General features: G+C 36.4%; 1 protein-coding gene across 3 annotated transcripts in view; it reads right to left on the bottom strand.

Annotated features, from left to right (window-relative positions):
- Window positions 1–15003, bottom strand: part of KLF8 (KLF transcription factor 8) — a 153662-nt gene that overhangs the window by 32876 nt on the left and 105783 nt on the right. For all 3 annotated transcript variants that reach the window (XM_060137578.1, XM_060137579.1, XM_060137580.1), the window contains one exon: window positions 13896–13969. In XM_060137578.1, the coding sequence (XP_059993561.1) occupies window positions 13896–13969 (74 nt within the window). The remainder of the gene's footprint in view (window positions 1–13895; window positions 13970–15003) is intronic.

Consider the following 15003-nt stretch of genomic DNA (forward strand, 5'->3'; position numbering starts at 1 on the left):
AGAATGTTACAAGAGAAAAAGAAGGACACTACATAATCATCAAGGGAGCAATCCAAGAAAATATAACAAATATAAATATATATGCACCCAATATAGGAGCACATCAATACGTAAGGCAACTGCTAACAGCTATAAAAGAGGAAATCAACAATAACACAATAATAATGGGTGACTTTAACACCTAACTAACACCAATGGACAGATCACCCAAACAGAAAATTAATAAGGAAACATGAGATTTAAATGACACATAGACCCACTAGATTTAGTTGATATTAATAGGACATTCCATCCAAAAACAGCAGATTACATTTTCTTCTCAAGTGCACACAGAACATTCTCCAGGATATATCACATCTTGGGTTACAAATGAAACCACAGTAAATTTAAGAAAATTGAAATCATATCAAGCATCTGTTCTAACCACAACGCTATGAGATTAGAAATCAGTTACAGGGGAAAAAACCATAAAAAACACAAACACATGGAGTCTAAACAATATGTTACTAAATAACCAAGAGATCACTGAATAAATCAAAGAGGAAATCAAAAAATACCTAGCGACAACTGGCAACACAAGCACGATGATCCAAAACCTACGGGATGCAGAAAAAACAGTTCTAAGAGGGAAGATTATAGCAATACAAGCCTACCTCAAGAAACAAGAAAAATCTCAAATAAACAACCTAAACTTAAACCTAAAGGAACTAGAGAAAGAAGAACAAACAAAACCCAAAGTTAGCAGAAGGAAAGAAATCATAAGGATCAGAGAGAAATAAATGAAATAGAAACAAAGAAAACAATATCAAAGATCAATAAAACTAAAAGCTGGTTCTTTGAGAAGATAAACCAATTGATAAACCATTAGTCAGACTCATCAAGAAAAAGAGGAAGAGGCTTTAAATCAATAAAATTAGAAATGAAAATAGGAGAAGTTACAACAGACACCACAGAGATACAAAGCATCCTAAGAGACTACTACAAGTAAATCTATGCTAATAAAATGGACAACCAGGAAGAAATGGACAAATTCTTAGAAAGGTATAACCTTCCAAGACTGAACCAGGAAGAAATAGAAAATATGAATAGACCAATGACAAGTAATGAAATTGAACCTGTGATTAAAAATCTTCCAAAATATAAAACTCCAGGACCAGATGGCTTCACAGGTGAATTCTATCAAACACTTAGAGGAGGCCTAACACCCTTCCTTCTCAAACTCATCCAAAAAATTGCAGAGGAAGGAAAACTCCCAAACTGATTCTATGAAGCCACCATCACCCTGATACCAAAACCAGACAAAGATACTACAAAAAAAGAAAATTACAGACCAATATCACTGATGAATGTACATGCAAATATCCTCAACAAAATACTAGTAAACAGAATCCAACAGCACATTAAAAGGATGATACACCATGATCAAGTGAGATTTATCCCTGGTATGCAAGGATTCTTCAATATACACAAATCAATCAATGTGATACACCATATTAACAAACTGAAGAAGAAAAACCATATGATTATCTCAATAGATGCAGAAAAAGCTTTTGACAAAATTCAACACCCATTTATGGTAAAAACTCTCCAGAAAGTGGGCATAGAGGGAAATTACCTCTACAAATAAAGGCCATATACAACAAACCCACAGCAAAGTTCATTCTCAATGGTGAAAACCTGAAAGCATTTCCCCTAAGCTCAGGAATAAGACAAGGATGTCCACTCTCACCACTATTATTCAACATAGTTTTGGAAGTCCTAGCCATGGCAATCAGAGAAGAAAAAGAAATACAAATTGGAAAAGAAGAAGTAAAACTGTCACTCTTTGCAGATGACATACTATACATACAGAATCCTAAAGATGCCACCAGAAAACTAATAGAAGTAATCAATGAATTTGGTAAAGTTTCAGGATACAAAATTAATGAACAGAAGTCTCTTGCATTGCTATACATTAATGGTGAAAAATCTGAAAGAGAAATTAAGGAAACACTCCCATTTACCATTGCAACAAAAAGAATAAAATACCTAAGAATAAACCTACCTAGGAAGAAAAAAGACCTGCATGCAGAAAATTATGACACTGATGAAAGAAATTAAAGATGATACAAAGAGTTGGAGTGATATACAATGTTCTTGGATTGGAAGAATCAATATTGTGAAAATGATTATACTACCCACAGCAATCTATAGATTCCATGCAATCCTTATCAAATTACCAATGGCATTTTTTACAGAATTAGAACAAAAAAAACTTAAAATATTTATGGAGACACAATAGACCCCAAATAGCCAAAGAAGTCTTGAGGGAAAAAAAACGGAGCTGGAGGAATCAGACTCCCTGACTTCGGACTATACTACAAAGCTACAGTAATCAAGACAATATGGTACTGGCAAAAAACCAGAAACATAGATCAATGGAACAGGATAGAAAGCCCAGAGATAAACCCATGCACCTATAGTCAACTAATCTATGACAAAGGAGTTAAAGATACACAATGGAGAAAAGACAGTCTCTTTAATAAGTGATGCTAGGAAAACTGTACAGCTACATGTAAAAGAATGAAATTAGAACACTCCCTAACACCATACACAAAAATTAACTCAAAATGGATTACAGACCTAAATGTAAGACCGGACACTATAAAACTCTTAGAGAAAAACACAGGAAAAAAAGTCTTTGACATAAATCACAGCAAGATCTTTTTTGATCTATGTCCTAGAGTAATGGAAATAAAACCAAACATAAACAGATGGGACCTAATGAAACTTAAAATCTGTTGCAAAGCAAAGGAAACTACAAACAAGATGAAAAGACAACCCTCAGAATGGGAGAAAATATTTACCAATGAATCAACAGAAAAAGGATTAACCTCCAAAATATATGAACAGCTCATGCAGCTCAATATTAAGAAAAACAGAGAACCCAATCCAAAAATGGGCAGAATACCTAAATAGACATTTCTCCAAAGAAGACATACAGATGGCCAAGAAGCACATGACAAGCTGCTCAACATCACTAATTATTAGAGAAATGCAAATCAAAACTACAATGAGGTATCACCTCACACCAGTTAGAATGGGCATCATGAGAAAATCTACAAACAACAAATGCTGGAGAGGGTGTGGAGAAAAGGGAACCCTCTTGCACTGTTGATAGGAATGTAAATTGATACAGCCACTATGGAGAACAGTATGGAGGTTCCTTAAAAAACTAAAAATAGAATTACCATATCACCCAGCAATCCCAGTACTGGACATATACCCTGAGAAAACCATAATTCAAAAACACACATGAACCCCAATGTTCATTGCAGCACTATTTACAATAGGCAGGTCATGGAAGCAACCTAAATGCCCATCGACAGATGAATGGATAAAGAAGGTGTGGTACATATATACAATGGAATATTACTCAGCCATATAAAGGAAAGAAATTGGGTCATTTGTAGAGACATGGATGAATCTAGAGACTGTCATACAGAGTGAAGTAAGTCAGAAAGAGCAAAACAGATATCGTATATTAACACATATATGTGGAACCTAGAAAAAATGGTACAGATGAACCGTGTTGCAGGGCAGAAATTGAGACACAGATGTAGAGGACAAATGTATGGACACCAAGGGGGGAAATCGGCGGGTGGGGTGGTGGTGCTGTGATGAATTGGGAGATTGGGATTGACATGTATTCACTGATGGGTATGAAATGGATAACTAATAAGAACCTGCTGTGTAAAAAAAAAAATAAAATAAAATTTAAAACTTAAAAAAATTGGGTAGAAGACGAATAGACATTGTCCAAAGAAGACATACAGATGGCCAACAAGCATATGAAAAGATGTTCAACATTGTTAATTTTCAGAGAAATGCAGATCAAAACAACAAAGAGATATCACCTCACACCTGTCAGAATGGCTATCATCAAAAAGTCTACAAATAACAAATGTTGGAGAGGATGTGGAGTAAAAGGAACCCTTCTGCACTGTTGGGAATATCAACTGGTGTAGCCACTATGGAAAACAGTATGGAGATTCCTCAAAAAGTTAAAAATACAACTATCATATGCTCCAGCAATTCCACTCCTGGATATGCATCAGGAAAAACAACAACAACAACCAAAAAAACACTAATTCAAAAAGATACATGCACCCCAATGTTCACAGCAGCACTATTCATAACAGTCAAATATGGAAGCAACCCATGTGCATCAATAGACGAATAGATAAAGAAGATGTGATATACATATACATATATATATATATATATACACATACATACACACACATATACACACAATGGAATATTACTCAGCCATAAAAAATGAAATTCTGCCTTTTGCAACAACTTGGATGGTCCTGGAGAATATTATGCTTAGTGAAATAAGTCAGACAGAAAGATACTGTATGATATCACTTATATAAGGAATCTAATATATAATACAGGGAATTCCCTGGTTGTCCGGTGGTTAGTACCCAGCACTTTCACTGCAGGTTCAATCGCTGGTCGGGGAAATAAGATCTTGCATGCTGCATGACACAGCCAAAAAAATAATAATAATACTATCAAATGTATATGCAAAACAGAAACAGATTTACAGATATAGAAAAAAAACTAGTGGCTACCAAAGGGGAGTAGACAAATTAGGGGTAGGGGATTAAGAGATAAAAACTACTATGTATAAAATAGATAAGCAACAAGGATATATTGTATAGCACAGGGAATTATAGCTATTATTTTGTAATAACTTCTAATGGAGTATAATATGTAAAAATGCTGAATCACTATGCTGTACACCTGAAACTAATATAATATTGTAAGCCAACTATACTTCAATTAATTAAAAAAAGGTCAAGGATATTGTGGACTGTTTACTGCCCTTGCCAAGCAATATCTGGACCTTGAAGATGGCTTTGGAGATAGTAGTGCTACTTAGCCAGTAAACAAGCAAGACTCCATTCTCTATCAGGATCATACTGAGCTGTAGGAGTTCTGAATTATGAGAGATTTTCAGGAATGCAGCCCTTACACAAAATATGACTATGCTTTATTTTTGGAATATGAGGGAAAGTGAATTTCAAGGAAAGGCTGGGTGAGATAAAAGATAATTGTTTTGAGGAGGGGAGTGACATGGGCAGAGCTATTTCTGTGATATTTAACTAGCTCCTTAATGAAGGATAGATTAAAGAAGGAATAAGACAGGATTTAAAGAGGTCAAAATGGAAGAATAAGGAAAAATCTTGGTAAGACATTTATGAGACAATTGGATAAATTTGAATATTAACTGCATATTGGATGATATTAAAGAATTATTGGTAATTTTTAAAGTACTTAATCCATAATATCATTATCCACAATATCATTATCGAGTGGTATTATGGTTATGATTTAAAAATTTTAGATGAAAGATAATATGGGCCTAAACTCAGAGAATGATGACGGGCAAGAATAGGCAGTGTTCTCTTGTTCTGACTTTCTTTAAAATACCCTTAGAGCATGCTGAGCATGAATAAACGCACCAAGAAGTATCCACGTTTTACTCACAGAATTTAGCAAGACAGCCATCTGCTTTCTCCCTCTGCTATGCTATGATATTTTTGGTTTCTCGATTTACAAGACCTCATCCCAACTCACGCCTTGTTTGTGGTCCACATATTGCTTCAATCTGCCCCTCTAAGACATGTCTTCTGTGATTTGTCCCACTGTTTGACATACTTCTAATGTAATCCATCCTTCATGGGTGGATTCACTCCATCCAGGTAAGGTGAGCAGTAGACTTCTGTTGGTGGGGAGGGGGAGGATGTGGAGAAGTTGTCAAGAATGACTGTGCTGAGCTTAAAAATTCCTTCTCCTCTGAATCCCTCATATAAACTTAAGCTCCTATTTTTCCCATATTTCCTACTTGTCCCTTCACCTAACTAGCTCCCTTCCCAGATTAAAGAGGCAGACTCCCAGGAATATCTGGGATAACAGAGATTATCCTGATAACACTGAGAAATAGAGTTACAACAGAAAGCATAAGAAGAGGTTCGGTTGGGAATTCCCTGGTGGTCCAGTGTTTAGGACTTGGGGCTTTCACTGCTGTGGCCTGGCTTCAATCCCTGGTCAGGGAACTAAGATCCAGCAAGCAGTGGGGCATGGCCAAAAAAACAAAACAAAACAAAAAACAAAAACAAAAGAAGAGGTTAGGTATAATATTGTTTTTCTAGAAGTATATAGACTGTGGGTGCAGATATAGAAATAAACAGTCTGCCAGTATACATTAAGGAAAGATCTAGTTAAATTTTCAGGGACTTTCTGGACTCTCGGCTTTAGTCCCAGAAACCTAAGGAAGCTGAAGTTCTGAATGTTAAATATAAAATGGAGATTACTTTGGCAACCTCACTATCTTTTGCTAAATAGAGGCCATCTCCTAGACCTTGAGTGCTGCCCGGAATAATGTCATGGGTTCAAGGCCTTGTGATTAGCTAGTACTCAGTCCACAGTTATTCATTATATTGACAAACATATTATTCAGGAAAATCCAAAATGGAAACTGACTGATGAATGTGTAGAACTTGAAGAACATATAGGCTATTCTTATTGCCTTGACGAGATAAGATGTTGCAGGGTCTTGCTTCAGCAAACTATCATGAGTTGTCCTTCTGTAGACCAAGTCTGCCCTGTGGTCTAACAAAAACCCTGTCCACAATAGGGCTTCAGTCATTACTCTTCTTCTGCCATCATCACAGGACTTTATATTTTTTTAAACATCTTTATTGGAGTATAATTGCTTTACAATGGTATGTTAGTTTCTGCTTTATAACAAAGTGAATCAGTTATTCGTATATATATGTTCCCATATCTCTTCCCTCTTGCGTCTTGCTCCCTCCCACCTGCCCTATCCCACCCCTCTAGGTGGTCACAAAGCACTGAGCTGATCTCCCTGTGCTATGCGGCTGCTTCCCACTAGCTATCTATTTTACGTTTGGTAGTGTATATATGTCCATGCCACTCTCTCACTTTGTCACAGCTTACCCTTCCCCCTCCCCATATCCTCAAGTCCATTCTCTAGTAGGTCTGTGTCTTTATTCCTGTCTTACCCCTAGGTTCTTCATGACCTTTTTTTTTTCTTAGATTCCATATATATGTGTTAGCATACAGTATTTGTTTTTCTCTTTCTGACTTACTTCACTCTGTATGACAGACTCTAGGTCCACATGACTTTAAAAGAAATGTTGGAAGACCAGTTGTTTGGGTTGTATTGTTTTAATGGTAACTTCCTCAAAGCATATCATCACATATTTCCTTCTGTCCATATCACTTTCAAGTGTACCTGTTATGCCTAAGTGAATCCAGCCTGTAGCAAGGATTCTCCAGCTTGTGAATACTGTATTCTGCATGTATGCTCCCTCAAGAGAACAGACTGTGCTTGAAAGCGGCTCTCAAGGTTTACCTTACCATTTCTTGCTTTGTGACATGAAAACATAATAGGATAAGCATTCCATATCTATATTACTATAGTGAATGATTTTTGTGTGCACTGAGATTTCTCTTTTAATACGGTCAAAGTAATTTTAATAAGAATTTCAATATACTGTCTGAATTCTTTCATATTTTGAATATAGCTATCCTTACGGTTAAAGAAAAACATAGACTATCTGATTTACCTTCTCCTTTTACATAGCATACTATACTTGAAGGTTCTGAAAAAGGTATAACATAAGAAGTGAGTATGTTTTCAGCCCTAGACTTTCAGAGATTTTTAAGAATTCTCACTAAGATGGCTCAAGATGGCTCCCCATTCCACTTTTCATTGAATACAATTACCACAGCTTTGAAAGCTCATCTGAGGATTGATCTAAAGCTGTGTCATCAGATTTTTCTCTTTAAATCAACTCTTTTAATTTTCAGTATTGTGTGATGACTTCAGGTTTCAAGTGTTCTGTCGTCAGTCAGTACAGAACTCTCTCTCCCTCTTCAAAGAAAGAGAATACTTTACCCATTAGATATTTTAAAACTTCAGGCTGCAGCTTTCAAAGATTTCTGAGTATATGAAGGAGCTTAGGTATGGGAAAAATACAGAAACTTGGGGGTAATTTGCAGAGAAGTTTTAATTTCCACAGTCCTTCCTCTCAATTGTCCAGAATTCTAATCAGACTTTAAGGCAATTTGAGTTGACAAAAAAGAGTTATTTATTGATATATCACCACAGAGGTTGGATAAAGGCACCTACTGCCTTCAATTCTAGAAAGAAACCCAGAGAAAAGGTGGTTAATTTCACAATTACCTAAGCTCTTGAGCATTTGATGAAGATAGGTAGAAAGGCCTTGGGAGGTGGAGGGTCAGGGAAATCCATTGCTTAAAACAGCTCTGATTTAGAGCTTGAAAGTGGGAAGGCAAGGCTAGAAAGAAAATGAAAGAATAAAATACTCCAGACAGCACAGCAGGTGGAAAGGAGAGGAAGGAGTATTGTGATGGTAATAAGATAAAGCTCAGAGGGCTTCCCTGGTGGCACAGTGGTTAAGAATCCGCCTGCCAAGGTAGGCGACACAGGTTTGAGCCCTGGTGCAGGAAGATTCCACATGCCACGGAGCAACTAAGCCCGTGTGCCACAACTACTAAGCTTGTGCTCTAGAGCCCGCAAGACACAACTACTGAGCCCACGTGCCACAACTACTGAAGCCCATGCGCCTAGTGCCCATGCTCCACAACAAGAGAAGCCACCGCAATGAGAAGCCCATGCTCCGCAACGAAGAGTAGCCCCCACTCGCCGAGAAAAGCCTGCACACAGCAACGAAGACCCAACGCAGCCAAAAAAAAAAAAAAAAAAAAAGATAAAGCTCAGGCTCGTCCCAAACAGAAAGAGGAAAGCTGCTCTTGTATACAGGTCTCTTCTAGCTTTGCTCTGGGTTTAGACTAATCATTTTCATGCCCAGGTACACATATATGCACATATACACATATATGTGCACATTCATTGTTTAAATAAAAAGTCACTTTAACCCTCTGAATCTCCAGTCCTTCTCCAATAAGGACATCATGTGTTTGGGTATTAGTGAAAGGAGAGGTGGATGGAGTTGGATATTATTAGAAAGTTAGACCTCATCTAAACCTAGAGGGAATTCAAATTTTACTTCCCACCATCACAATAGCATCAGGAAATGAAGCACTATAAGACAAAAGAATTAATCAATTTGTACAAACTAATGAAGTAGGCAATCCTAAGGGACTGGGAAAAAGTATCAAGCATAGTAGCAGCTACATCCAGGCAAAATGAGGTCAGAAATGCATATATGTAGGTATATACATATGTATGCATGTATGCATATGTGTATTAGGTATTTGATAATAAGATGAAACATTTTTTCTTTCTCAGAGCATCTAAGATTGTTTTTGGTTGGTGCATAGATAAATTATTTTATTTAAATAGTTATATATTTATTTATTACATATTAGAAAAAGTATATACATAACAAATTGTAGTGGGCTGAATGGTGTTCCCCCAAAAGATATGTTCATGTCCTAATCCCCAGATTAGGGGATTCTCCTGGATTATTTGGGCAGGCTCTAAATTCAATAACAAATATCCTTATAAAAGACACACAACTACAAATAGAACTACCATATGACCCAGCAATCCCACTACTGGGCATATACCCTGAGAAAACCGTAATTCAAAAAGAGTCATGTACCAAAATGTTCATTGCAGCTCTATTTACAATAGCCAGGAGATGGAAACAACCTAAGTGTCCATCATCAGATGAATGGATAAAGAAGATGTGGCACATATATACAATGGAATATTACTCAGCCATAAAAAGAAACGAAATTGAGCTATTTGTAATGAGGTGGATGGACCTAGAGTCTGTCATACAGAGTGAAGTAAGTCAGAAAGTGAAAGACGAATACCATATGCTAAAACATATATGTGGAATTTAAGGAAAAAAATTGTCATGAAGAACCTAGGGGTAAGATAGGAATAAAGACACAGACCTACTAGAGAATGGACTTGAGGATATGGGGAGGGGGAAGGGTAAGCTGTGACAAAGTGAGAGAGTGGCATGGACATATATACACTACCAAACGTAAAATAGATAGCTAGTGGGAAGCAGCCGCATAGCACAGGGAGATCAGCTCAGTGCTTTGTGACCACCTAGAGGGGTGGGATAGGGCAGGTGGGAGGGAGCAAGACGCAAGAGGGAAGAGATATGGGAACATATATATACGAATAACTGATTCACTTTGTTATAAAGCAGAAAATAACACACCATTGTAAAGCAATTATACTCCAATAAAGATGTAAAAAAAAAAAGACACACAGAGGAGACACACATAGAAACTCAGATAAGAAATCAATATGAAGAAGCATGCAGACATTGGAGTGCTGAGGCCACAAGTCAAAGAACATCTGCATCCACCAGAAGGTGTAAAAGGCAAGGAACGGATTCTTCCCTAGAGCCTTGGGATGGTTTGAGGCACTCAAAACACCTTGATTTTGAACCTCTGGCCTCTAGAACTGTAAATTTCTGTTGTTTTTAGCCACCCAATTTGCAGTAATTTGTTGTGGCAGCCCTAGGAAACTAATACCCCACATCAAACCCAAAATTCTCCAGACTGCTTAGGACAAAACTAATATAGGTATGTATTTATTTTTACTGATCTAATTTTTTAAGTAAGTAAATAATATTGATGATAAGGATATGGCAGAAATTGTGAAAGTGGTACACAAGTAACTGAAGTTTGGGAGACAAAGAATATCACTGTGTAGATGAGATATTTACATGAAGCTCTTGACAATTAGAAAACAAGTAATAAGCAGAGCCACATGAGTGACTGATACAGATAATTTAGCATTCCAGGAGTTCAGGGCACTAGAGATTAGTGAGAGTTGGGGTTATCAATGAAAGTTTTTTATGGAAGAGATGAAATTAGAATTTGGGTCCTACAGAAAGTGTGGGATTTGGTAAATTAAACAGGCTGAATGAAACACATTCCAGAAAGGAAGAATGGTATGGGAAAATGTGTCACTGAGAACCATTGAGAAATGAATGACCCATTTATGTAATATTATAGAAACATTGTTAATTTTCCTGGGTATATTAGTATTGATGTAATTATGTAGGAGAATGTCATTATTTGTAAGTGATGCATGATGAATTATTTAGGCTTGAAGTTTCTTGATGCAAGTTACTTTCAAAGGTAATAAGTGAGAAAGAGAGAGAGAGAGGGAGAGAATCACAGAGAGAGAGGCAGAGAAAGAGAGAGAATATATTCAACTATGTGAAAATATGTGCCAAAATGTTAACAATATTAAGTTGGAGGGGGGAAGATATGTATGATACAATATGAACCTTAAATATGCTCATACATTTTTTCCAAGAAATCCTACTTCTGGGAAATAATCAGAAACCATAAACAAAGGGCAGGTGACAAGCAAGTACTCATTCATTATATGGTATGGTGATGTAGGAATTCAAAGAAGTGAGAGCAGGATGTGTGTACTGAGCTAGACATCCATCCACCAATCCTACCTCATGACATAAACAAATCATGTAATGAACCAAACTAGGAGGCTTCTGCCCACTAAGATGTTGCCAGCATTGTACTGTTATAGAACACAAGCTCTGGGCCTGGGACATGGTTAGTGTTTTCTGGTCATGTACCACAAGTACCCTAGCTTTACTAAAAACAAGATATCTTGGAAATGGCAAGAAACAAACAAAACAAAAAATGCTTAGGTTATCTACTATCCAGAATTTTCTATACATTGCACTAATTTCAAAGTGACCTCAAATTTTGGAACCTTACTCTACTTAACACATGGAAAAACATTTTTCGAATTGTATTTAGGTGTACTGAGATTTCAAAATGAGATAGCTATGCATGCTTGACAACATTTCACTGAATTTTTTTATTACAAGTTTAATCGATTTTTATCTAACACTTATACTCAGCTTCCTCTTAGTATTTACTACAACAAAGCACCAGCAACCAGCAGAAGTTTTGCAATAATTAGCAACTTTTGACGTGCTAATAGTTCCTAAATGGCAACAGCTACAAGTAAGGTAAATAAGACATTGCATTGGATTTAATGTCATTAAAACAGTATAAGGGCATCTCATCCATATGCACATGTAACAAACAAATTCAATTGTACACCAAAGGCAAAGCATTTAATGATTAAAAACATTTTTTTTCTAAAATATGACCCCTAAATGTCAGCCAGATACTTTATCTGGTGACTTAAGTAAAGAAACAGATCAGTACTGGATACACAAAACTGTATGCTCAATTTTACAGGCAATTTAAGGGATTTTCAAGGATAATTTTGACTGTGTTTGGTTTTCACTTATGCAATAACATTAGAACTCAACCCTGAGCAAGATGGGACTTCAACATCTAACACAGAGTGCTTAGCTGTAAAAACCAGGTAATCTGTTTTGAATCCTTGTTCGGGAATGCCCAAGGTCATAACTTTCTTATCTGTAAAATGGGAACATTAAGAATACATATCTGTGATGGTTAATTTTATGTGTCAACTTGGCTGGGCCAGGTGCCCAGATATTTGGTCAAACATTATTCTGAATGTTTCTGTGAAGAAGTTTTTTTGGGTGAGATTAACGTTTAAATCATTGAATTTTGAATAAAGCAGATTACCCTCCATAATGTGGGTTGGCCTCATCCAATCACTTGAAGGCTTCAATAAACAAAGACTGATCTCCAAGGAAGAACAAATTCTTCCAACAGTCTGCCTTTGGACTAGAACTGTAAAACTTCTATGGCTCTCCAGCTCGGCAGCCTACCCCATCAGATTTTGGATACACTAGGATTCCATAATCATGTGAGCCCAATTTCTTAAAATCTTTCTCTCTCTGGGGTGTAGAGAAAAGGGAACCCTCCTACATTGTTGGTGGGAGTGTAAACTGATGCAGTCACTATGGAAAACAGTATGGAGGTTCCTCAAAAAAACTAAAAATAGAGTTGCCATATGATCCTGCAATCCCACTCCTGGGCATATATCTGGGACATAGAGAACAGACTTGTGGTTGCTAAGGGGGAGAGGGTGGGGGAGGGATGGATTGGGAGTTTGGGATTAGCAGATGGAAACTTTTATATATAGAAGGAATAAACAACAAAGACTGTATAGCACAGGGAACTATATTCAGTATCCTGTGATAAACCATAATGGAAAAGAATATGAAAAAGAATGTGTATATATATATATATATATATATATGTATGTATGTATAACTGAATCACTTCGCTGTACAGTAGAAATTAATACAGCATTGTAAATCAACTATACTTCAATAAAATAAATATTTAAACATTCTTTATAGATAGGTAGATAGATATATTTGGATAGATCTATAGATATAGATATATTTTTATTTTATATGTAAAGATATATATTTATATAATATATATATTAATTATATATATAGACAGATAGATATAGATACAGTAGATAGATATAGATAGATACATATTTTATGTATATCTATAGATAGAGAGAAATTGAGAAATACACATTCTGGTGGTTCTGTTTATCTGGAGATCCCTAACACACTACCCAACAGTTATTGTGAGGATTAAATAAGACATTGCATTTAGTCTTCAGAGTGCCCCAAATATGAACTAGTGCTAGATAAATGACTGCTGTTGTCTATGAAGTGTCTAATCTTGTCCCTATAGCCTTGATCCCAAAGGCTATGCTTCTTTTACGCCAGATTTACTCCCTATTTGAACCAGAAACTCAGGCATCCAGGTACCTCCTGGAAACCTCCCTTCATTCACCCCTTCTCAGCTCCCAACATGTTGTTAGAAAGAAAAATGAGCTTCAGCTCTATGACAATTACCAGATACTCAACACTATTATGGCTCAATATTAGTATCTCATTTTCTTGATAACTGACCTGTTTGAATATATGCTTTGAGCCACCTTCTGAATTAAGTTGAACCTCCAAGTTGTTTATGAGTTGATCCATATCTGGAAAAGAATCAAGGGAAAGATAATTTAAAAATAAAATCTAACCCACTATACGCATACAGTATGCCATTTACGCCTGGTTACTCCTGTTTGTATTCTATGAACATTATTTTTCAGGACTTACTAGATACTGAGAAGTCAGTATTTGGACAACACTCTAATTTACATATTCTACTCACCAAGATAGCTCTGACTGGTCCCCAGCAATACTAGCTGCCTACTCCCCTCACATCCTGTATGCACGTGAATCTGTTTCTTCCAACCTGTCCAACTAGTACTACCTTCACAGGAATATCATCATAGCTACATAGTTTCCAGAATCCTCCCCTTCCTGGCCTAGTTCTCATTCTAAAGAGTTCCATGCTCCTGTGTGGATATTTACCCTAATGAACTTGCTTACACATCAGCGCCGAATCTCTCTAAAGAAGCATTTTATCTTCCTACTTCTCTTAAACATACAAGCCAAGTGGGGTTAATATAAGCAATTTTTAATTTCCTTTTTAGATACTTTTTCCTCTTTTTTATTTTGTTTTTATTTTCTGTTTTTTTAGTGTTTTTTTTAATTGAAGTATAGTTCATTTACAATGTCATGTTAGTTTCAGGTGTACAGCATAGTGATTCAGTTCTCTCTCTCTCTCTCTATCCATATATATATATATATATATATATATATATATATATATATATAGTCAACTAAAACAATACTCACAACCTAAAAGTTGAGAGTTACGCTTTATTTGGCAGGAAATTTTAGAACTTCAAGCCCAGGAGGCAGCAACTCAAGTAACCCTGAGAGAACTGCTCTGAGGAGGTGAGGGAGGAGCTAGGATATATAGGAGCTTTGCAACAAAGGGCAGGTAGTTGGAACATCAAAAGATTACTGTTAATTAAAGAAAACCAGAAATCCCAAGTTAAGGAAATGATTGTGATGGCATAGAGCAGTTGAATGAAGCCACCAAGTGTTTACTTTTTCCTCTTATGAAAGTAAACACTTGGTGGCTTCATTCAGCTGCCCTACACCATCACAATCATTT

Source organism: Lagenorhynchus albirostris, chromosome X (genome assembly GCF_949774975.1).
Source record: "Lagenorhynchus albirostris chromosome X, mLagAlb1.1, whole genome shotgun sequence".
Lineage (NCBI taxonomy): Eukaryota > Metazoa > Chordata > Mammalia > Artiodactyla > Delphinidae > Lagenorhynchus > Lagenorhynchus albirostris.